Below are 25,076 nucleotides of genomic sequence, written 5' to 3'. Positions count from 1 at the left end.
TTTATCATTTCTTCCCCAAATACATTCTATTGAACTTATCACAAACATCTTACCTCTTTATCTTATATTCTTCTACATGTCTTGTTCTTCAGGGTCCATCCACTCCTGACGTGCATTTTCATTCACAATTGTTAATTTTTCACCTTTTAAATTACATGACTGTAACTTATATTTAGACAAAAGTAAAGCACTTTAATCGTAGTTTATTTCAGAACAGACATTCATACATGTTAAAATGTTATGGCACAGACAACAATCTTAAAAGAAGCAAGTATTTCACAGCTGGAATACATCAATACTGTCATATGACTAAAAGTTTAAACCAGTTTGTTGTGCTTTCAGAAATTGAGCCATACTAACTGCTCTAATATGTCAATGCTCTGGTTCTGAGTAGAAAAACAGAACGCCCTGTAACTGTAATGGAAACAACAGTCGTGTTGTGTATGTACATTTCAGCTAATATATAATTTACAATTACATGAACATTTCTGAAGCTATAGGTTGCGAGTGTGTACTGGACTGTTTAGGTTTTCCACAGTGTTTAAATATTGACTAAATAAACACTTCTTTTACACAGTGCCAACAACAATTCAAAACAGTATAAAGTCAAATACAATCTGAAAAACTGAAATTTGACTGCTGGTCATTAAAGCAATCAATCACCTGCAACAGGAATCATTATTTATTATCCATAACAGAAAACCGTAATGATCCCAAATGGCGAATACAGTGACAATGTTTTCCCAAGCACATACACTGATGTACCTTCTACTACATAAATGACAGCACTCATAGATTGACAGGCACATTTCAAAATATACACAACAGTCTTAGTTATCAGAAGTTTCCAACAGAGTTCATCAGTCCATCAACACTGTCATTCACTGTTTAACTGCTGACAGTCGGTAAATAAATGCTTTGACAGAATCTGAGAGCATGCTGCTTCAGAGAGTTCAAGTCTATCGTCCAGCTTAATATTAGCTGCAGCGAAGAAGAAAATCTTCTGTTTTGTAGGAGAGCCATAACTCAGTTCTACAAAGACTCCTCCTCAGATTCACTGTCTGTGTTGGGCTTTGTCAGGAGCTCCAGCTCCTCGCCGTCCTACGACAGAAAACAAGAGCAAATCAGAATGCATGCAGAAGAGGTGGAATACAGTGGACAAACCTGCAGACAAAAAAGGTCTTCAACATTAACATTAGTATCATCACTAAACTCCAACTTTCCAAGCTTGGTGCTGGTCATGGAAACTACCTCAAAGTCCTGCTAACTCCAGGAAAGTGTCCTCATAACCCACATAGACATCTGTTCTGTTTAATAGCTTCCTCTTTCTAAATCCAATAGACGTCATTGACCTAATGAAATTACGCAAGGTAAGGCACCAGCATGAGTCTGAATGCTGTTTACATAGCAGGGAATCAGGTTTCCTTCTGCATTGAAGAAATCACATTATAGAGAAATGAGAACCAAGTTTGCTACAAAGAACTTGTTATGTGTGTGGGAGGAGAGGAAGGGTGATCAACGCTGTGTTAGAAAATCAGTGTGTGGGCTTGACTAGTGACTACTTTGTGGTCTTTGTGGTTCGCTCCCTACCCCTCTGGACCTCTCGAACACCTCTCCGTTGATGACGCGCAGCTTTTCCTGCTGCAGGCTGTATTCCAGGTCCCTGGGCCGGCTTGCATTGTAGATAAAGATGGCCAGCAGGACCATGGGAGCCTGGAGGAAGAAGTCCAGCGACGGGTGGAAGTCGAAGAGGAAGAGGGAGAGTGCGGTAACTAGAACAGTGGTGATCTGGCCTGTCAGCACATGGAACATGTTGTCTCTGAATTTCAAGATGAAGGCCACAGATAAACCCAGAGCAGCTGGGGAGAAGACAGAGAAGAGCGTGAGACTTCCAACTGCATTTTTCATACCTCTTGTAAGAACTTGCTTTACTTGCAAGATTCCTAGGCCACAAATTATGACTGTATTGACTACTAGAAATGCTACACTCATTACCTCTCTTGCCGAGAGTTAGATGTCATGATGGATACCACTTCCCCAATCTGTCTGTTAATTATGCAGCTACAGCCAGAAGATGTTAGCTAGCCATAAAGAATTAGGGGGAAACAGCTAGCCTGGCTCTGTCCAAAGGTTAAAAAAAATACACCAATCAGCACCTAAAGCTGTTGTGTGTTAAATTTAGTTCATTTCATCATACTCATGTCGTAATTTGTTTCTAGTCCTTACTGCTCCCAGCCAAGCAACAGTCTGGCACACAACCACCCGTAAAACCAAAGCTTGTTGTGTTTATACTTTAGCATTTGTATAGATTTTACAAACATAATAAACAGCATTTCTGTCATTTAGGTATGAGGAGCTGTTAACTCACCTGTGATAAGCACTAAACCCAGGGAGTAGATGTTATGTCCATGGAGGAGGCCACAGTGCATGGTGAGGCCTCGTGCCTCACTGCCAAGCCCAAGGGTCAGACCATTAAACAACACACCGAAGGCATACCTAAAAAACCAAGCCACAAAGTACGCCGATTACAATGGAAGAATTAAATGTAACCATGTGTCTTCTGCCTTATTAATTTCTTCTTTAGTTGCTGCTCACAATTTACTGTTCTGGATGAAGATGCTCTCAGTGAGCTGGTCTCCTTCTTTGAGAATCTTCTCATTGTAGATATTGGCCATGGCGGAGATGAAGCACTGGAGGAGCAGCAGGATGTGACCCACACCCAGAGCTCGAAGCTTCCCTACTATCCTGTCCCTCCAGGCCTGCCCGGGCAGGGACGACACCCAAGATTCACTAGCACTGTGGTGGGAGAACATGAAAAAATTATTGATTGGCATTTGTTCCAAAACGAGGTAGAAAACAGGCTGCAGTCTGGAGAATCATTGAATTATAAATTATTGATTTATTGAATCCTGATAGATAGACAGCAGATATTTTGTGAGGCAAAAAAATCTCCCCTATATTTCCTTTAAATTGGCAAAGAGGAACTCCACCAATTTTACACATTCAAATCAATTTACAAGTCTTGGGGTGTAGTAGAGCTTATGAAGCTTTTATGTGGTTCCAGAGGGGGCTGCGCAAAATCAGATAAATCGCCTCAAATGATGTCACTTGAGCCAGAGTCGGTTGGGCTGCCGAAGACTACAAATGAAAACAATCTGGCAGTGTGGAGCGAACCAGACCTCTGCAGCTGCTGCTCATCTCTGCTACAGGCTGCAGTAGCTACTACTAGCAAAACACACCGTTGCATTGCGGGTAATGTAGGTGCCGGGTTTCGACAAGAATGCATGGAATAAAAAAAGTTGATATCTGTGGTTCTGCTGAATCGATTTTGATCCTTTTTGTTTTTAACTGCCCATCATGAGTCTGACAGTGTTATAGGAGTGCGGTGCAAATATGGTGGAACGTACTTCATTCATCACCTATTAATGTATTTCTGCATTTGTCATGTTACCTGCTGTTCCTCATCTGCTCCAGCAGCTGTGTGTAGAGCAGGCAGGAGTTGGAGGGGGTGGAGAGGGGGTTTGAGTGGAGTCCTTGCACAGCAATGGCGTTTTGGCTGCCCCCTGACCCTGTCGTCAAGGAAACAATGGACAGGAAGAGGACAAGCAATGCTGCCCACTGAACCCAGGACAGGCGCCTCCTGAAGGAAAAAGTGAGAAACAAACAAAAAAAAGTTTAATCTCTAGTTGACATGAGCTGTATTACATATGCAGAGTTACACAGTAATGTGTGTGAAACTGTGTGCTACTAAACAATGGCAACTTTCAATATTTCACCCAACCGAAGTGTGATTTTGTCCTACAGTGTAGTAAAGAAAAATCTCACTTTGAAGCTACTGAAAGGGAGTTTTCAAGGAAAAGATTTTAAAATATTTGGTTGAAATGGAAGACGTCTCTTCCACACAAATCACACAAAAAGATCAAGCAACAGATCTATAGTCAAACTCGCAAAAACATACACATTATCCTATTGAAGAAGAAACGTTTTCAATTGAGCCACTTACTTTAAAACAATCCTGAAAAGTACAGCTGTGGTCAGGATGACAAAGTTGGAGAACAACACTGCCATGGCCTGCGGGGAAGAGGAGGAACAGCTGGTTTAGAGATAAACAGCAGAGTGATAGCATTAACATAGTCACAATAACACAAAGTCTTTGGGCAGGACATTTTGTAAAAGCTGATATGATAGGAGAAGTTACAATCTACATTTAGATAACATCGAAACTCGCTGAATTTATTTGGTTAAATGCTTTTAAATCCAAAATTAAAGAACTAGAGGCAGAGTCCTTCATATGTAAATGTATGTAAATTGTGAAGCTTACTCTTGAATTATGAGCTCACAACATTTTTCACTGGATTTTAAAGAGGGCTTAAAAGAAAAAGTGTGGCTTGCATGTTAATGGGGGTTGAATAATTGAAATGTATGCATTAAAATTCCCCCCAGAAACCCTACTGTAAAGCTAGCACACAAAATATTTCCTTCAGGTAGGTGCAATATAACTAAATAGTTAAATCTTAACTAACAGGCTGCAGGTAAGTCATCACATAGAAGATGATGAGGTTGTCCAGAAAGTAGAGGAAAGCGGGTACAGCCCACTTCAGGGAAGTGAGGAAGGAAGAGCTGGAGGAATAGCCGAGCTCTCTGCATGAGCGTCCCTCTGAAGAAACAGAGAAAAAGAGCAGATAAACATACCATACCATCACACACACACTAACACACACTCAGACACACTGTGACTTCTATGGTTACCTCGGACTATGACCCTGATTGACATGGCCAGACAGAAGAGCAGTTTGAGCGCCTCAGCAAGTATATTGACAGATGCAGGGAGGAAGTCATACTTGTTCTCTGCAAATTGACCACAAAGAGACACAGTCAACAACACCAGTCGTATACATACAAAAAAAAACTCTCAGTGGGAAACAAAAAGTCATATCTGTCTCATGTCAGTCACTCACCAGCGTTGGCAGAGAACTTGAGCAGCAAGATGCGACTGGTCCCCAAGGTTACAAAGCCCAGGCCGAGGGCCAGGGTGTAGCCTGACGAGCGGGAGCAAAGCCTGGGGCAGGAACGGCAGCACGCCATGGCTAGGACTGGAAATACATGCAGTCAGGCCTGCTGTGACACCTTAAAAACACAGACACACAGTGCCCCGAGTTTCAGGGTCCGAATCAAGATTGCAATGAAATGGTGAGATCTTTATCCAACAATATTGAGACCAACAGAGTCACTTGCAACAGCTCTAACACAAAGACAAAGCTGCAAATAATCATTCAGTTCGGTCAGAGCTTGGCAGGCTATCCAGGTCAATTAGCAACTGTCATTGAGGAAACTATATTGAAAACAAGTCAAATAAGGGGCATTGAAAACAATATAGCATGTTCCTGTGGCAAAAATATCACTTGGATTATGCTGGATTTTTGTGTTGGGATGAACTATTCATCTGTGAAAGGACTAATAAGGAGCAGTCAGTATCTCAAGACACATCAGTCAGGGGGTTTGAAATTCAAAACTTTTATTTTAAGGAGCTGATCATGGACTATTAACATCCCATTTATGTAGCCTTGCTTATTTACTGCAAATAATTCATTCATTTCATCATCATTTACTCTGTCAGTCATTTTCATAATTAATCAATTAGTTGTTTGTATGGCTGGGCGATATGGCCCTAAAAATGATGTTGTTCCCGAGTCAATGAACCAGATGGTTAATTGTGGTTTTAAACTTTTCTTTATGTGCAGTACAAACACTTCACAAATCTGAGACAGAACATTAAAAATAATTACGATAAAATCTTTTTTCAACAAATTATTAACAACATTTATTAATTAAATCAAACAATTGTTGAACATTTTTTATATTGTTATTGAGGAAAATTGTATTGCAATAAATATTGTTATTGTGTTATTGCCCAGCCCTAGTTGTTTGTTCCATAAAGTGTCAGAAAACAGTGAAAAATGTCGATCAGTGTTTCCCAAGCAAAGACCAAGATGACGTCCTCAAATGTCTTGTTTTGTCCACAACCCAAAGAAATTCAGTTTAGGAAAGAAACCAAATAATATTCACATTTGAGAAGCTGAAATCAGACTAATCGACTATGAAAATAGTTGACAACTAATCGATTTATAAACTAATAGTTGCAGCTGTAGTCTAATACAATAGTCCTGCTTTAAATCCTACTTTCATGGAGGTTAAAATGTAGAAATGTTTTTTGTAGAAAATGTTTTAGAAAGGTGTTGATTGCACTTAATGATCATTGGGAGGCTGTTTTTTTCACCCCATTTTTATCAGTGAGGTTAAGGCTAAATAAAAGATAAACCTCTCTGTATGATGCAACTGACTGTATTTAGCTCTTATCCTCTGCCCCGCAGCTTCACACGACCTACTCACAGTGCTGCTCTGTCCTGGTCTGACTTCTTCGGGGTTTTTAGGAACTATCTTCTGATGGATGATCAGTGAGGAACAACCTGACACACAAACACACACACCGTCGCCTTTGGGTAAGGTCCCCATTCACTTTTACTGACGTGATACAAAGCTCCTGTGCTTTTCTGAAATAATACCAAGCTGAGTAGGATGATGCTTTTCTGATGTAAAATGATTCTTTAGGGTTTAGACAGCTGGTCAGACAAAACAAACATGTGGAGACGTCGACGTTGGTCTGTTGTAGGACATTTAACAGACCAAAAGGACTAACCACAAAATAACAACAAACTAGAGATTAATCGATAATCGTTGCTACCAATCTTTGAGACAGTCTCTTACAATGTTCTAATATGCTTACAGCGCTCACCAAAAGGTTAATTATTTTTGTCAGGGACGTAAACTGATCTGCCCACAAAAAGAATTCAGGATCCAAACGAGTAACGTTAAAGTCTATAAACTCCAGCATCATTTGCACACAAAACCGTCATGTTTCTGCCAATAACGACGCAAATAAAAGCAAAACGCGGGCTCTTTTACATAATCTTACATGTAGTCACCAAAACGATGTGAAAATTAAACAGTCTTAATGACACTTACATGTTATTTTGATTCCTTCCAAACCATAACTTATGCATTTCGACTTCAGCCTACCATTACTTCCCCTTCCTGGTTCTTCTGCGACGTGTTGACGTCAACCTCGCACGCACGCAGCACGTCCGTGTGATTATGGACAGACACAATCGATTGTCCCCATCTGAGAAGATGTGCACCAGGAACTGTATGTGAATGAACACTTTACTTTCTGTATTTAGAAGCCGAAGGAAGAAAATAGTATTACTTTACAGAGTATTTCCATTTTATGTTACTTTACAGCCTGCTTATATTTCACTACATTTTGAAGGCAAATATATAAGGCAAATGTACTTTTTACCTTGGAACCTTTGACAGCTAGATTACTAGCTAGATTAGATACTTGATTATCAAAGGAATAAAAAATATACATCAATATGTACATTATGATATATTATTATTGGTTCAGCTACCCAGCAGTAGGCCATTTAAACTAATCAAAATTAGCACCACCTTTAATAGCTCCAACATTAAAGTGATGAACACATTAATGCATCAATCCATGCATTTTAATCCAGTAAGGGCCTTTCTGCATAATGATTACTTTTACTTTTGGTACTTTAAGTAGGCTATATTTTGATGTTAATGTTGAAAGAGTATTTCTACACTGTAGTATTGCTAAAATATCTGAAAACTGCCTTGCAGGGAAAGCCACCCATAAAGGACATTGCAACATATTGATCTTTCATTAAAACTTCGTGAGATATCTTCAGTGGATTAAAAAAAATGCCAGGAATCTGCTGAGAAAAACACAACAGAGAGAAACAGACTTTTGGGAGTTTTTATGTGAACTCATGGAAGCCACTGCTGAATGCTAAGACTGTGGTCATGTCAGCGGCTTCAACGTAGACTTTGGATCCAGAGAAGTGACGTATTCTCAATAGTATGCAGGTTACATGTTAACCACACTAAAAACCAGTGACAATTGACAGTGTAAAAAATATTGGAATACAAAAAATATCAAAATAAAATTAAATACTTTAGTGTTATTTTTCAGTGGAACTTTTTTTCAGTGCCAGTACTTGTTTGAATGACATAATGTACCTTGTGTTAAGAGTAAAACTCACCTGGAATAGGTGAGTCCATGCAGTGCTTTAAAAACAAATAATAATACTAACCAGTGACGGGAGGCCAGTACAGGGAGGATACTGTCTCTTCTCTGTACCAGTTAGGAGTTTCTGCTGCATTTTTGGATTAACTGCAGGTGAGAAAAGGCTCATAACCAACTCCTACATAACAAGAATTGCAATAACTGAGACAAGGAGTGATAAAACCTAAAATGTACTACAGGCTCCAGATGTTTGAACGGGAGGCATGCTTAAATGCTGCAATATTTCTGTATCTATTCCACAAACATAAATAAATCAAGTTTGTGGTGGGTTGCCTCCACCTATTGCACATACTGTAATGTTATGTCCTTGAATTATGACATATTTTGATGGGATGATTTTCGGGAACATTCCTGAGAAATTTACCATGTAATTTTCCAATACCCACTCCCACCGTGCTTTACCAGCGAGGATGGGAATACGCACACTCCTTGGGGATGACTCAGTAAAACACACAAGGTTTCAATTAGAAGAGAGAGAGGAAAAAAAATATGCCAAGACACAGTTCAATGCCCGGGGACATAATGTTTAAACTCAGTGTGTGTGTGTGTGTGTGTGTGTGTGTGTGTGTGTGTGTGTGTGTGTGTGTGTGTGTGTGTGTGTGTCAGTGACAGATAAAGCACAGAGCGGGACCTCTCTGTCAGATCACAGCTTCTTCACTTGCAGAGCAGACCGGTATCACCTGGAGGACTGATCCCAGATATGAGACTCTGTGCCTGGGCTGGAGCTCGGTCTCTCCTGCCCGTCCTGGTTCTTTTGACTCTCCTCCATGTCAAAGCAGACGTGCATAGATCCAGGGAAAGACATTATTACATCGCTGCTGTTGAGATAGACTGGAACTACTCTGGCAATGACACACACAGGTAGGGTACTTGTTTGAATGGATTAGTGGTATTAAAGTATAAGAGTTAATGATTTTTTAAATTCCTACAATGGTTGGGGTTATTTATTCATTTATATGAATTTTGTCTTCACTAACGTGCTGTTATTGAAGTTGTTTGTACTGTGTAAAAACAGTCCTTGTTTAATTTCCTGTTTATTCATCCTGTCATTACATCAAGGTTACTACTGTATGCTTACTATAAACACATAATGGGTCCCACGCATTAGTAGTTACATCATATACGGAAACTTGTGACTTCAAATATTAAAGTCCATGTCTTCTTGATATGAGGCACAGTGTGTACGACATGTATTTTGCTGATTCATGTTTTGTGTTTTCCACCAATTCCGTAGGCTTGGTCCCACCTATAAGAAAGTGGTCTTTCGGGAGTATGAGAAAGACTTCAGACATGCTAAAACTCATCCCTCCTGGTTAGGTAAACTTTCTGTGCAATTTACACAGAGACACACTTTGTCTGGCTGTAATTACTAAGAAACACTCATCCTGTCTCCATTCAGATAGAAACATTTATTTCCTGATAATTTAATGCACATTTGATATATTTGGTGGCACAAATTAGAGGTCAAATTAAGAATTTTTCAACTGGCACAGTTAATTAGTTAATTATTAATGAGTACCCGCTGATTTATTTAAATTTGTAAATAAAAAATAACAGAATAATAGAGTGATTTGACTCTACAGACTGGTGAGATGTTAACGGAAAAACCTGAACAACAGCTAAAATGCTTCCCTACAGGTTGTGAGGGCTCACTGAACAGTGTGTTGTTGATGATGATCATGTGAATCATATTATGGTCTTTATAGTCACCGGATCTCAACCCAATCAAACACCTATGGAAGGATTTGGAGAAACTCGTCAGGCAGCACACTCATCACCACAAATAAAACACCGAATGAGGGAATATGTTTTGGATGAATGCTGTTCATTCTTCCAGTGGAGAAACTCTACGCAGTTGTGGAGGCTCGTGGTGGCCCACAACCTTACTAAGACAGAAAAGAAGGGGATATTAAAAACCTGTATTTAGTTGGTCATATTGGTTTGAAATAGCGACTGGTTTTGATCATGTTTTGATCTTCCTAAGACAGTTTAGGTTGTCACTAATACGTAGAACAGCACAGTTGGTAAAGCATAAATGCATCTGCCAATTTTTGATGAATAGTTAATTTGTTAGATATAGAATAGTTAATTTTTTAATGAAGAGTGAAATTGTTGAAACTGGAGAACAATCTGACTCTATGTCACTACTGTTTCACACAACTACATCAGCAGGTACTGTCCCGACTGAATACTTTCTCCAGTTTCCTCCAGTACCAAAGTACATTTTGTTTTCCAGGACAGTTCTTAAGAAATAACAGTTTCATATGACAGCAAGAGAACATCAAGAAAGCAGTACAAGAAAGGGTAAACATATATCACTCTTGGCTTACAGGGGCCGATGGTATTAGATTTGCTGGTCAATAACAGTCAGTGAATCAGCAGCAACAACACAGAAAGACAGTGATGAGTAAAGAGGACTTTATGTTACTTGTGTCATGATGGGGTACCAAAATACAAGTGCTGTGGATTCCAAAAAAACAAATAAATCTTTCTCCGCAGGTTTACTCGGACCCACGCTGAGGGCGGAGGAAGGAGAGACAATTGTCGTCACTTTCAGAAACATGGCGACTGGACCACATAGCCTCCACCCGCATGGGGTTGCTTACGGGAAACAGTCAGAGGGTGGGTGTCTGTTTATCCCAGCTGCAGATGAGCCTGACAGCTGTGGGTAACTTGAAGACGCCAGTAACGCAGTTTGCCTGTTAGGGTCGTTGTGGGTGCTCGTGATGTTACTCATTCTAATAATTACACAAGATTGGCTAACACAACAAACAACCTTGTTTGTCTTTTTCTAAAATATTAACCAGGACAGGCAGATTATCAAAGTAGACATACTGAAGTCCAACAGGAAGCATTGCTAAGCCTTAGGAAAGCAATGTCTGTGTCCATTCATATGGAGAAAATGTAGGAAATTAACAGTGCTCCTAAATTAGCTCTTAATGTTCTTAAACTTGCCGGTCAGAGTGCAGAGGAATTCAAAATTAAAGAACAACTTGCAGGAAACTCTTCATTAAGGATTCATTATTTTTGGCACTGGTATTTAATTAATTAGACCATTCCGACATCATACATTATTAATCCATAAGGAAGAGAGTTTTTGCCCTTATTCAAACTGCCTTTTCCCCCCTGCAGGAGCCAGCTACTTTGACAACACATCACAGAAAGAGAAGGAGGATGACGTAGTGGAGCCCAACAGTGAACACGTTTACTACTGGGAGGTGACATCAGATGTTTCTCCACAGCCAAATGACCCTACCTGTCTCACATACACCTATATTTCCCACCATAACGTTGTGGAGGACTACAACTCAGGGCTCATTGGTACTTTACTCATCTGCAAGCCTGGTAAGCTGTAAAATGCGACCGTTTTTTTTCACTGTTGCCCATGAATCACAAAATATCAGTTGCTGCTGCGCCCAAATGAATTGGTCATTATTTTTGATCGCTCTCACACTGTCTTCCCTACTCCCTCTCTCTCTGCAGACAGTCTGGATGAGACGGGGAAGCAGATTGCCGCCAACCAGGAGTACGTTTTCCTTTTTGGGGTCTTTGATGAGAAAGAGAGCAAGTACAAACCAAACGGCCATGCCTCAGACAACCATGTCAAATACACCATCAACGGATACACAGAGGGATGGCTACCTGGTTAGTCTGTCCAACATTAGCAAATCAGAACACCTCATTGTGTAGTTAATTTTAGAGATTTGCTAGTTTACTATTAGTTTACTTTTGTGGCTACTTTTATGCAGACAAATGATCTGAATACTTCTTCAACTACACACACAAATGTATGAGTGAGTGTTAGACGCCACGGTGATGTACAGTCAGGGAAAAGACATTCAGCAGATGTCCTGCATAAACAAAACAATTCAAAGAAAAAATACACAATATGACAGACAGTTTGCGCTTTTTTCAGATGTCAGCGTGTGTGCACATGCCTCTGTGAGCCTGCATCTGTTGGGTATGAGCTCAGAGCCAGAGGTATTCTCAGTGCATATGAACGGGCAGGTGCTGCAGCAGGCCGGACATAAAGTATCATCTGTCGGCCTGATCAGTGGCTCCTCCACCACTGCCAGCATGGTGTCTCTCCACACAGGCCGCTGGCTGCTCTCCTCACACATCGTCACGCACATGGAAGGTAAGTCTTCCACCCACCACCGATCGATCGTTTTTACCAGTGTAACTACATTTATAAGAAATAAACGTGTTTCTGCCACTGCAGCTGGCATGCATGGCTTTGTGGATGTGAAAAAGTGTGCCGGCTTCGACGCACCCCAGCGAAGGATGACCATTGAGCAGAAACGACACAGCAGAGAGTGGAAATACTACATAGCTGCTGAAGAAGTTGTCTGGGACTATGCACCTGAAATGCATGACTACATAGATGAGTAAGCACCATTTACAGATACATTTTAGAGGATTTTATAAGTTTCACAGCATTTTTAAAGGTGTACATGTAAACTAAATCAGACATACCTCTGTAGCAACATAAATCCTTTGTGTTTGTAATTAATTTGAGGTGCTACTGTTTATTTTTATTCATGGCTTTAGCAATTTAAAAGTCCTGATGTACACTGCCGTGTTTACTGTCAAAAGCGAGACTATGATAGTTGTGTTGATTGGTGTGTAAACCTGGTTTTCTGTTCACTTCTGCTTTACTGAAGAAGCTAAACATATTAGGAGTTATTTTCCATCTTTTCTCTCAACTCTGAGTGAGTGGGGGCCAACAGTGCTGTGGCTGTGTGGAACAAGTGTTTAAAATGGCCATGTTTGTTTACGGAAGGTATATCAATTTCTCAAAATATATTTAAATCTTGTATCTTTCTGTGTAGGAACTTCAAATTTCAGTTCCTGAAACAGTCGTCAACGCGCATAGGCAAGAAGTACAAGAAGGCAGTGTATACACTGTACAACAATGAGTCATTCACTGAAAGGATAGAGAACAAGCAAAGGAAAGATGAACTTGGGATTTTGGGCCCAGTGATCAGAGCACAAATCAGAGATGTCATCAAGGTGAGACCTTACTCAATTAAAATCAAATCAAATCAAATATTATAGAAAAGAGTGTTGTAAATGCTAAGCATGCCAAACAAATATTTAGGCATTAATACAGTATATTGAATAATTTACAAACATAAAAAAAATGTAAAGTACATTCTAAAACTAACAGGCACCTGATGAAGAGACTTACGACAATTTGTGTTCTCCGTTAGAAGGCACTACCTTTGAAATATAGTATTTGAATATACAAGTCAACCAAAGGGCTCTTTGTACCAAATAGTGGAATATTTTTGACGTGAGTCATCTGACCTCAGTCCAACTCAACAGGGCTGTTGCTGCTTACTTAGACTTACTTACTTAGAAATGACTAATTATTAGTATTTGGATTATAGACTGAATGTAAAACGTCCCTGAAACAAGTTAGAGAATAAGCGTGTCTGCTGAGATTTGACCTGAGTTCAGCTATTGATTGAAAAGGATTTGAAAATCAATATTTAAGATTTAAGTTTTTGTTTTTATCAATTAAGTTTTTGTTTATTTTAACTTCAAGAGCTGTCTACTGAATTTGGGGCACTATGTATAAAAATGGCTACAGTTCCTGCTCTGTTCATCTGATTCCAAATGAAACTGAAAGTCAGCACTTAAACCTCATAGTCATAGTTTTCAAATCAAAGACTGTGAAATCATATGTCGACAAATATCCTCCTGTCCTTTTACAGGTTGTTTTTAAGAACATGGCATCCAGGCCCTACAGCATCTATCCACATGGACTGACAATAGAGAAGTCAGAAGAGGGAGTCAACTACCCCGCAGGAGGTACTAAATCAATTCAACAAACTGATTGAACCCTTTGGTACAGTGGGTTTGATTATATATAATTATTACAATAAAATTAATGTCTCAATGTGTCTGCCAGGCAACCAGACCCATGGTGTTCAGCCAGGTGAGACACACACTTATGTTTGGAAAGTGGTGGAAGAAGATGAGCCTTTGGACAAAGACTCTCGATGTCTGACACGAATGTACCACAGTGCAGTGGACACACCACGTGACATCGCCTCAGGACTGATAGGACCAATCCTCATCTGCAAGAGTCTGTCCCTCAATGTCAGAAATGTGCAGGTAAAAAGATTTTACGTTTATTTTTCAAAGAAACTTTCAAACTTTGGTGATCCCTTAACTTTTCTCTAGTGCCACCAAGAGGTTGAGATTTAAGGTTTTTAGTGAAATGTCTCAACAGCTACTGAATGGGTTGCCAAGAAATGTGGTTCAGAAATTCATGTTGCCCTCAAGATGATTTGTAACCACTTTGGTAATCCCTTAAATTTTTGATCTAGTGCCATCATCAGGTTATTTTTTTAATTCATCAAATACGTTGGTTTGTAACCAAATGCCTGCAATGACATTCTCACGCACCTTATCTGTATTTTGTGTTCAGTGCTAATTAGCGAATGTTAGCAGGTTAATTCGTGAACATGGTAAACTTACTGCTAAACATCACTAGCAACTGTTTTTTTCTTGTTTTTATTTCATTTCATGTGTACATTTATAGGGTCAGCACACATTAATCAACATTTTGATGAATTTTCCATTGTTAGCAAGTTGGCAAATTTTTGTCTACTGTCCTTTGGTGATATGTTTTGAAACCAATTTAGGTTAATGCAGTGGACACTGAAAAACATTTTGTTGTATTTGTAGATTAACATAAAAAGGTACATTTGATGTTTTCTTCAGTTTTGTTGTGATGAAAGATTGGTAGATTTTAGTCCACCAAATATATACATTTCAACTTTCAACAGAAAACGGTTTATTTAACAATCAAAAGTATACTATAAATGTAAGACATTTTAAAATAAATAGAGGTTTTGGTTTGTTTCTACAGCTGAAAGCAGACAGGGAGCAGCATTCCATGTTGGCTGTGTTCGATGAGAACAAGAGCTGGTACCTAGATCACAACATTCGCCAATATTGTGATCAATCCAAAGTCAACAAGGCAGACCCGGACTTTTATAAGTCCAATGTCATGCATAGTAAGTTTCCCCATAATCTGATTGAAGCTAATAAAAGCTACTTCTAAAAGACATAATATATTCCCTCCTTTATTTCCTCATACATCTTACTGCATTGCCTCCAGCTCTCTGTCAGATGACTAATATTCATTTAAATTTCCTTACAGCAATTAACGGTTATGTGTTTGAGAGCGGCCCACTCTTGGGCTTCTGCAATGGTGAGATTGCAACATGGCACGTGTCCAGCATTGGAGCGCAGGACTACATCCAGACAGCTACTTTCTACGGCCATACATTTGAGCTGAATGAGCGGACAGAGGACTTTCTCAGCCTCTACCCCATGACTGGAGAGACCATCACTATGAAGTTGGAAAACATTGGTCAGTGAGGCCTTACAATGCCTTTTTTATGTCAAACTGTGTATCCAAATATTTGATGTTTAGGGATATGTTTAACTTGAGAAAAGCCAATGTACTGTATTTAATCTAATACTGTAATGCAAGAGTAGGTGATATGACATGTGAGGTTATGGAGACTATTGATATTTAATGCCACCATCTGAAATTTTTTGCACAAGTGAAAGCTGCTCGGTTTTGGATGATTTTTGTATTTCCCTCTTGACCCAGGTGTCTGGCTCCTGGCTTCCCTGAATTCTCACGAGACAACCAAAGGAATGCGGGTAAAGTTTCGGGATGCTGAGTGCTATCATGACAATCAGTATGAGTACAATGACTATGAAGATACAGCAGCAAACAAGGAATTTACCGTGTGGAAACCTCCGAGTTTAGATGAAATCAAGAAGGAAGAGGAGAAGCCAAAACCTGCAAAAGAAAGGACAGAGAAGACGGATATAGACACAGAAATGTATGCAGATGAATTAGGTCTCAGGTCTTTGAAGAACCGATCTAGTAGCACAGATGTGGAAGAGCTGGACCTGTCTTTCCTCGACTATGATGCTATTGATGTGCCTGATGGAGATACAAATTCCACCCTTCATTCCAAGAAGAAAAAGAGTAAAAATGAAACCTCTATTCCAAAGCCAAATGCTCTAAATAAGATATCATTATCAAATTGGAAAGAAGTGGATGGACAAGACCTTACAGCTGTTAATTTGCTGAACCAAAGCATCAGTGAGAATACAACACATATGCAGAACAGTAGTAATCCATCAACTTTAGACAATTATTTTTCCACCTTTTTTTATTTCCTAAACATGTTACTAAAGAATGGCCGCATAACCACAAATGGCAGTGATTCTGTAGTTGTCTCAGCTCATGATAATGTTACAGAATCTGACACAAAGAACACAACAGTTCACAATGCCACTGCATTATCAAAGGTTAGGAATTTATCTACAGAGATGACCAATCTTACCATAACTTTAAAAGAAACGACCAATCTTACTGTGACCTCAAGAGAAACCTCAGGTTCCATCTTGGTCACCCAGACCGGAACTTCTGTGGGCACGATCTGGGCCGAGGACTCAGAGGAGAGGCTCACCAGAGGGGATGTGTTTTCTTCCTCTGTGCCTCTGTCCAACTCCAGCACAAACACTCTCAACAATAATCCAGAGGGCAATGTCACCTCTGAGAATAACACAGCAACCAACCATGTTAACATGTCAGCAGATGGAACACACCGTTCATTGTCTATTCCAGCATCTGATGTAGGAGAGGCTGACATAAGCAGCACAGACAGACATATCTTGATCATCTCTGAGTTGGAAGTGGAGAGCACAGGAAATAATACCAGTGATAATGACTCTCTGATAACTACACCTGAGCCGGATTATGGACTTCAAATGAATTCCTCTGAAATTGTGACATATCCTGCCAATTCCAACCATGACAATGAAACACACGTTTTGCTTGAAACCGAGCCCTCACAGGATGTCACAGGGAATATATCCAGATCAAATATATCAAGTGAGATTAGTTTGCAGAATGTCACAGCTCTTCCTGGCGAGTTAAACCACACGTCTAACGGGGAAGGTTTCTCCAATAATACTGTGTTTTCAGGGAACCTGGAGGAGGTACCTGCCACAGACAGCAGTGAAGAAGTGCTTATCTACCTTAAAGAAACAAATACAGAGGGGATTAAAACCACCTCTGTCAAAACACATGGGCACAACTGGACTTATGAGGTAACTCACCAAGTGGTACCCATGGATATTCCTGACTACATGAAGAAATACTTTGGGAATGAGACGCCTCAAACGACACCAACTCCAAAAAAGAAGACCAAGAAGGTGAATGTCCGACAGAGGCCCCAGAAGGGCCAACGCATGAAAACAAAGAAAAGGAAGGAGTATAATCCTCTTGTCTTACCACTCTCTCCTCGTGGATTCAATCCAGGAATGAGCCCGCGTGGGTCACGACCCCATGCACCACAACCCGTCTCTGATGAGGAGGAGCTCATTAACATGCCTGTGGTCATTGGTGTACCCCGATACCCCGATTTCAGTGACTACGAGCTGTATGTCCCTGGGGACGATCCAAATCATCTAGAGCTTGGTGAGCAAAATGTGAAAGCAAACGAATATGAGTATGTGTTCTTCAAAGACCCCTACAGCGGTCATGAGGACATCAAGAATCTCAACCTGGACGAGACCACCAAATACTACTTAAAATTCTCAGGCCCAAATGTCAAGACTTATTTCATCGCTGCAGAGGAGGTTGAGTGGGACTATGCTGGTTACGGAGTGAGGTAAGCTCAGAGATAGCAACAAAAAAAGTTCATGACTATTCAGATTGATTTGAAAATTGGACAGCAGGTACACATCCATTCATGCAAAGCTGAGATAAGGTTCTTTTATCGCCACAGGAGGCAAGACAAGTCGCAACAAAGCAGCAGAGAAACTAAGTTTACCAAGGTGGTTTTCCGAAGTTACATGGACAGTAGCTTCAGCACACCTGAAATCCGTGGTGAGTTAGATGAGCATCTAGGCATCCTGGGACCTATTATCAAGGCAGAAGTTGGACAAAGCATCATGGTAAGACTGTCAGCATCAGCTGCAAAGCTGTCATTTGTATAGCTCTTCTGAAGTTGCACATTTTAAGACTGTATTTTCTGTGTGAAGGCTTACCGTCCTTGTTTTCTATAAATTGTAGCATATCCATGTCTGATTGCTTTATGTAAACCATGCCTTAGTGGAATTTCTTGCTGAGGGTAAAATAAGACTGACAACAGTCTTGTGTGTACACTAAATATGATGACAAAGGGAGCAGCCAGTTAGTTTAGCTAAGCACAAAGTCTGAAAACAGGGGGCATTGGCTACTCATGCTCTGTCCAAAGGTAACACAACCATCTCTAAAGCTCACCAATCAAATTGTTCAGTCTTATTTGTTTGATCCATACAAAAAAGTGTAAAAACGACATGTGGTGGTTTTATGGGGGATTATGTGCTGGACCACTTCCTGCAGGGGTCTGTTTCCCTAGCTGTTTAACTGGCTTCTGGCTTTAGATAATATACACTGCTCAAAAAAATAAAGGGAACACTAAAATAACACATCCTAGATCTGAATGAATTAATTAATCTCATTAAATACTCCTTTCTTTACATAGTTGAATGTGCTGACAACAAAATCACACATAAATTATCAATGGAAATCAAATTAATCAACCCATGGAGGTCTGGATTTGGAGTCACACTCAAAATCAAAGTGGAAAACCACACTACAGGCCGATCCAACTTTGATGTAATGTCCTTAAAACAAGTCAAAATGAGGCTCAGTAGTGTGTGTGGCCTCCACGTGCCTGTATGACCTCCCTACAACGCCTGGGCACGCTCCTGATGAGGTGGCGGATGGTCTCCTGAGGGATCTCCTCCCAGACCTGAACTAAAGCATCCGCCAACTCCTGGACAGCCTGTGGTGCAACGCGGCGTTGGTGGATGGAGCGAGACACGATGTCCCAGATGTGTTCAATTGGATTCAGGTCTGGGGAACGGGCGGGCCGGTCCATAGCATCAATGCCTTCCTCTTGCAGGAACAGCTGACACACTCAAGCCACATGAGGTCTAGCATTGTCTTGCATTAGGAGGAACCCATTGCCGACCGCACCAGCATATGGTCTCACAAGGGGTCTGAGGATCTCATCTCGGTACCTAATGGCAGTCAGGCTACCTCTGGCGAGCACATGGAGGGCTGTGCGGCCCCCCAAAGAAATGCCACCCCACACCATTACTGACCCACCGCCAAACCGGTCATGCTGGAGGATGTTGCAGGCAGCAGAACGTTCTCTTGTTCCTCAGTGTTGCTTCCTAAGTGGACAGTTTGATTTCACAGGAGTGTTGTTTAAGTGTTCCCTTTATTTTTTTGAGCAGTGTATATTTATCACAGTGACATTAGAGCTGTATTGATCTTTTCATCTAACACCTGACAAGAAAATCAATCTGCGTATGTCCCTGAATGTCTAACTATTCCTTCAAAGCCATAACTACCTAATCACAGAATGTGTCTTTTTTCTTGCAGGTGGTGTTCAGGAACAAAGCCAACCGTGCGTACTCCTTACACCCAAATGGGGTTTCCTACACCAAGCAAACAGAGGGTCTGTCTTACGAAGACGACTCGAAGTACTGGTATAAATATGACAATGAGGTTCAACCCAATACTACCTTCACATATATATGGAAGGTCGATGCTGTGGTTGGGCCAACACCAGATGAGTCTCACTGTCGGACCTGGGCCTACTATTCAGGTGTTAATCCTGTGAGTAATTTGCACTTTCTAAAAAAAATATTAACTAAATATCAGTTTAGTATTGCAGGTATTGAATAATGCTATTTGTAGAATTTGAGTTTCTGACTGTGGCTCCCCCTAGTGGCAGCATAAAAAACACTGTGGGAAAGTGAGACGCACTGCACCGATTTTCACCAGGATTCTACAAATAAACCATCAAAATCAAAATAATTGAAAAGATATAATAGATAATCACATTCAGATTATACACATAGGGGCTTTAAAGTAAGATTAAACTGAATGTAACACATTCAAGTATGTATTACGATTCAGCACAGTGGTATATATTTTCAAAAAATACTAATATTAAACCTAGTGCATGCTCTGTCTTTTAGGAAAGGGATATCCACTCTGGCTTGATTGGGCCTTTGCTGGTGTGTCGAGAGGGCACCCTGGGCAGGACGTTAACAGACATGAGGGAGTTCACATTGCTTTTCATGATCTTTGATGAGTCTAAGAGTTGGTACTACGAGCAGAACCACGAGATGATGCAGAGGAAAACCCGAAGGAGAGTTATGGACCTCAACTTCAAGGACAACCTCAAGTTCCATTGTAAGGCATTATGTACCTTCAACTAGCCCGGTTCAAATGATAATCCTCCTACAAATCTTTAAAATTTTGTCAGCAAGAATTTTAACATGCTTATTTACACATGGAGTATTTACATCACCGTTAATATTATATCACTGTGTCAGAACATGGTACTTTAGGTAGCAAAGAGTTGCAGTACCATTTCTTCCATGCATTCAGGATCAGTTACAGAACAAAACACAGTGACCAAAAATAATTAAACAATATGTCTTTTTGTCTCTTGTGTCCAAAGCCATCAATGGCATTATACACAACTTGAAGGGCCTGAGGATGTACACCAACCAGCTTGCGTGCTGGCACCTAATAAACATGGGTTCCCCTAAAGACTTTCAGAGTGTCCACTTCCACGGACAGACGTTCCTCCACAAGAAGATAACCAACTACAGACAGGCCGTCTACCCACTGCTGCCTGGTGAGCAACATGTTTGTTTGTTATATCACTTCAGAATAACATCTTTTGCTGCATTTTTTCTTTCAAGTTGTGAATAGAAGACATGCGCTACAGTATTTGGATTGACGGTACCTCAAAACAGTTTTAATACAGAGAATAGCTACTGGATATATTTGATGTCAAAAATGTATCAGAGATAGCGTGTGTTTCGACTTAATGACTGAACTGTCTTTTGTCAGGGAGCTTTGCTACTCTGGAGATGTATCCATCCAAACCTGGTCTGTGGCAGCTGGAGACAGAAATTGGATTCAACCAACAGAAGGGCATGCAGACCCTCTTTCTGGTTCTAGATAATGGTACAAACATTTACAATATGATTTTCTAACTACATTGACATACTGTTATGTTATTATACTGAGAAACTGCTTGTATGTCTCCTCCAAGACTGCTACCGTCCGCTGGGTCTACAGTCCGGCACCGTGAAAGACAACCAGATCACAGCTATTAACACTAGAGGTAGCCATAGCCATACCTCCTCCAATTTACACCCATCTGTTTTGGCAACAAATGCACTGTGGTCCCACTGCAATCACCATGACAAGTGAAATGACTGCGGAAGTATTGCAGTTTAGCTCTAGATGAATGACAGTATTTCTATCTTTGAAGGATACTGGGAGCCTCATCTTGCCAGATTGAACAATCAGGGTAAATATAATGCATGGAGCACTGAGCAGAACCACAGCTGGATTCAGGTATGTGATGAAGGTGCAATAAATGTGTGTGTGTGTGTGTGTATTTTTGACTATATTTGCATTTGCTTTCTATGTGAATACAATCTGCTACCTGTGGAATTCCCCCTGTACAGGTGGACTTCCAGCGGCCAGTTGTGATCAGCCAGGTGGCCACCCAGGGAGCCAAGCAGATTTTCTATTCCCAGTTTGTGGAGAAGTATGCTATCTCCTACAGCAGCGACCGCCGGAATTGGATTTTCTATAAGGGTGACAGCAGGGAATTCAGGAAGGTGGGGGACATTGATCAAAGCAAACAACTACAAACTAAGAGAAAAGTATGTGATCAACTCTTTACTTCTCTCTGTCTGCTCTTCTCTTCCACCAGGTATTCCCTGGGAACCGGGGAGTCAATGGACCAGAGACAAACACCTTCTTTCCTCCTGTGATTGCACGGTTCATTAGGCTCCACCCCATCACCTGGTACAACAAGGCCACACTCCGCATGGAGTTCTACGGCTGTGAGCTTGACGGTAAGATGTTAATGTACCGTAAGGATATAAAGTATTTGAAATGTTTCATTGACTTGGTGTGGGCAAGCCAGAACTCAAGTCAATCCCTTATATCCAGCTGTATCTTCTGAGCCATTTCCACATCTTATATTGTTTTATTTTTTTAAATCGCATAATAAGCTAAATCCATACAGTACATACTAGTCTGCAGTTCTTTGACATAAAGTGGCAAAACTTGTGTTAAAGATTCTCTGAAACCTCATAGTCAATATTTATTTCATATATTCTTGATTTTGTTCATTGTTCACTAGCAACATAACTTTACTCTTTATTTGTACAGTCATTTTTTTGGAAAAACAATGTATCACACCAATAGATTCTCCAAAGTGCAGACATTATGTTGATCCATTCGGTATGAGCTCCAGATTTATACTACAGATATTTACTACTTTTATGTATTTGCTATACACATCAGCTATGTGCTCCACATTAACTACATTAAATGTACAAATATGACCAATCTTTTTGTATAATTTATGATAAATGCTTTTCCTGGTTAACAAAAACTTTGTCTGCTTTGCAATATGACACTTGTTTGATTCCTGTAAATGACATTTCTAATGTTCTCCCTCAGGCTGCTCAGTGCCGCTGGGGATGGAGAGCAGACAGATAGAAGACCATCGTATTACAGCCAGCTCCACAGCATCCAGCTGGTACTCGGGACCCTGGAACCCATCCCTTGCACGCCTCAACAAGCAGGGCACCATCAATGCATGGCAAGCTAAGGTACAAAATCCCAATAGTCACATGACACCAAAAGAAATGCATTCAAATATATAGAGTATGAGGCAGAACACACAGAAAGTGACCTGGTTCTTGTCACACAGTGTCTAAGTGACCTGCTGGTAGAATACCAAATATGCAATCTCCTAAAACCTTTAAAAATGTGTGTGTTGTGTATTAAGTAGAACTTAAGTAGTTCATAAATGCACATAGCAACCTACAAGTCAACCCCCCCGCCCTCTCTTCCACAGTATAATGACATGAACCAGTGGCTTCAGGTGGAGCTGCCCAAAGTTAAGAAGATCACAGGTATAATAACGCAAGGAGCCAAGTCTCTGGGGAAAGAGATGTATGTCATGTCCTATGCTCTGCAGTACAGCAACAATGGGATACACTGGAACCAGTACACAGATGATGAGGACCTCCCTTACAAGGTGAGCTGCTGCAAAATCACGGGGAACTGTAATTACATGAACCAGCTCACCGGAGTTTTCTTTGACAGTAGTAGATAGTGATACTTAACAATTCTCTCTCTCTCTCTCGTCAAATCCAGACCTTTCCCGGAAATACAGATAGCAACGACCATGTGAAAAACTACATCTACCCTCCTATTTTCTCCCGCTTCATCCGAATCATCCCCAAAAGCTGGATGGTCTCCCTCACCATGAGAATAGAACTACTGGGCTGTGACTTTGAGTGAAACACACACACTATATACGTCTATACCAAATGAGGACAGGTCAGGTCAAACAATGCACATGTACAGGCAAACTGAAACACACAAGTAGTGTACGCACATCCACTTTCACATCACTGTCATGTGGGGCAGATACTACATACATATGTACATTTATATGTCGGGCCATGTGTTAAACTCGTCATACAGTTTGTGAAACTCAACTGTTCAAATTGCCACTGGGAAATTTCAGTTTCCTTCTTGCCAGATGTGGACGTTGCCACAAGGAGAATGCAAAAATAGTAATATACAACCTAATACAATGCAGGGTGTTTTATTGTACAAATATATGCCCAGTTTTTATATATAATATAATTTGTTATAAAACGTATTAGTGAATGCAATAATATGCAGCACTTTTTCAAAGCTGATATTTGGACATCAGAAATGAATATAAATTAATGTAAATATGTAAGTAAAGATCATGTAATTTATTTTTAAATAAATATGATGTGATTTATGCGTACATAAATGAACGGATTCTCTTTGCAAATAGCACATCTCGGTATACAAAGTAAGAGCATGTGAACACTGATATCTTGCCATGGTGTCTTGAAGGTGTCACTTTTAGCACCTCTGCTGAGGCCTGGGCCCATCGTTAAACAGCACCTGAGGGCCTCCAGAGTCAACAGACACGTGCAGCTGCAAACACATGCCATGTTTATCCATTTGCTGATCATGTTAAACTGGCCACGGGAGGTGTGAAAGTCTCAGCATGGCTGTAGTGAATGCTACTGATCTGTGAAGACAACTTAAGTCACAGATAGCTTTATTGGACAACTGGCTGCCTTAGGTTTTGGTAATACTGATGGGAACCAGCTGTTAGTGTCTCTGTGTAATTTGACTGTGGAAATACTCTACATAATAACTTTTCTATTGTTGTCAATTTCATCCACCGCTGGTAAAAGCTTAGTGTCTTAATTTTAACGGGTGATTATCTGGTTGAAGGTCTTATAAATATGACGTCGGCCGCCCAGCTGCTCATCCAGACATCAGACACAATCTTGGAAAATACAATGTTGTTTCACGTCTGAGAAAGAAGTGACAGCAAGCCGATATATAATTAATGTGCTAATCATCTGCAAACATCTTAGCAAGTATTGTAATAAAATAACCAATTTTGTTATTTTTTAAATTACTGCTAACATCCACCAGCTGCTGCTGGTGGTGCTGCTGTAACATTAATAGGTTTTCAAGCCTATTTAGCCAAACAATTTGCTAAATGTTAGCAGGAACCTAATAGAAGATGCTGTAAATGTGTGCTTCAGGGATAAACTAATCTCAACTCAAGGTCCATGTATTTGCTTGTTTCAGACTGTTCCACCGTTTCACACATGCTGATGAAGACTGTGTAATACAATTGAAAGCTCAGAAGGAAGCAAATACATTGATAGTGTTTCCAGCTGTCAAGCTTAACGA

General features: G+C 40.4%; 2 protein-coding genes across 4 annotated transcripts; one reads left to right on the top strand and one right to left on the bottom strand.

Moving 5' to 3' along the window:
• Nucleotides 1-187: 187 nt before the first annotated feature.
• Nucleotides 188-7,147, bottom strand: slc35a5 (solute carrier family 35 member A5). Of its 3 annotated transcripts, XM_046053186.1 has the most exons (11): nt 7,024-7,091; nt 6,391-6,467; nt 4,959-5,127; nt 4,750-4,848; nt 4,524-4,657; nt 4,004-4,071; nt 3,452-3,640; nt 2,596-2,796; nt 2,369-2,496; nt 1,591-1,859; nt 188-1,101 (listed from the first exon to the last, which is right to left on the bottom strand). In XM_046053186.1, the coding sequence occupies exons 3-11, from the start codon at nt 5,083-5,085 to the stop codon at nt 1,033-1,035; spliced, it is 1,284 nt and encodes a 427-aa protein (XP_045909142.1). In that variant the 5' UTR covers nt 5,086-5,127; nt 6,391-6,467; nt 7,024-7,091; the 3' UTR covers nt 188-1,032. The 3 variants fall into 3 exon arrangements, with proteins under 3 accessions (XP_045909142.1, XP_045909143.1, XP_045909144.1); XM_046053187.1 differs by lacking the exon at nt 6,391-6,467 and having other exon boundaries at nt 7,024-7,147; XM_046053188.1 differs by lacking the exon at nt 6,391-6,467 and having other exon boundaries at nt 7,078-7,095.
• Nucleotides 6,380-24,947, top strand: f5 (coagulation factor V). The gene is made up of 26 exons (XM_046053184.1): nt 6,380-6,500; nt 8,774-9,028; nt 9,402-9,484; nt 10,667-10,789; nt 11,300-11,512; nt 11,651-11,812; nt 12,084-12,305; nt 12,390-12,555; nt 13,000-13,180; nt 13,888-13,984; nt 14,085-14,290; nt 15,051-15,198; nt 15,345-15,557; nt 15,804-17,883; nt 18,001-18,169; nt 19,650-19,886; nt 20,252-20,468; nt 20,740-20,919; nt 21,138-21,254; nt 21,343-21,414; nt 21,565-21,650; nt 21,764-21,919; nt 22,015-22,159; nt 22,773-22,924; nt 23,173-23,355; nt 23,475-24,947. Exons 2-26 carry the CDS (start codon nt 8,868-8,870, stop codon nt 23,619-23,621), a joined length of 5,916 nt encoding a protein of 1,971 aa, XP_045909140.1. The 5' UTR covers nt 6,380-6,500; nt 8,774-8,867; the 3' UTR covers nt 23,622-24,947.
• The last annotated feature ends 129 nt before the right edge of the window (nt 24,948-25,076 follow it).

This window comes from Micropterus dolomieu, linkage group LG07 (assembly GCF_021292245.1).
Source record: "Micropterus dolomieu isolate WLL.071019.BEF.003 ecotype Adirondacks linkage group LG07, ASM2129224v1, whole genome shotgun sequence".
In the NCBI taxonomy this organism is placed as follows: Eukaryota; Metazoa; Chordata; class Actinopteri; order Centrarchiformes; family Centrarchidae; genus Micropterus; species Micropterus dolomieu.
Note: the sequence above shows the minus strand (reverse complement) of the source record. Positions and strands in the feature narration are given on the sequence as shown.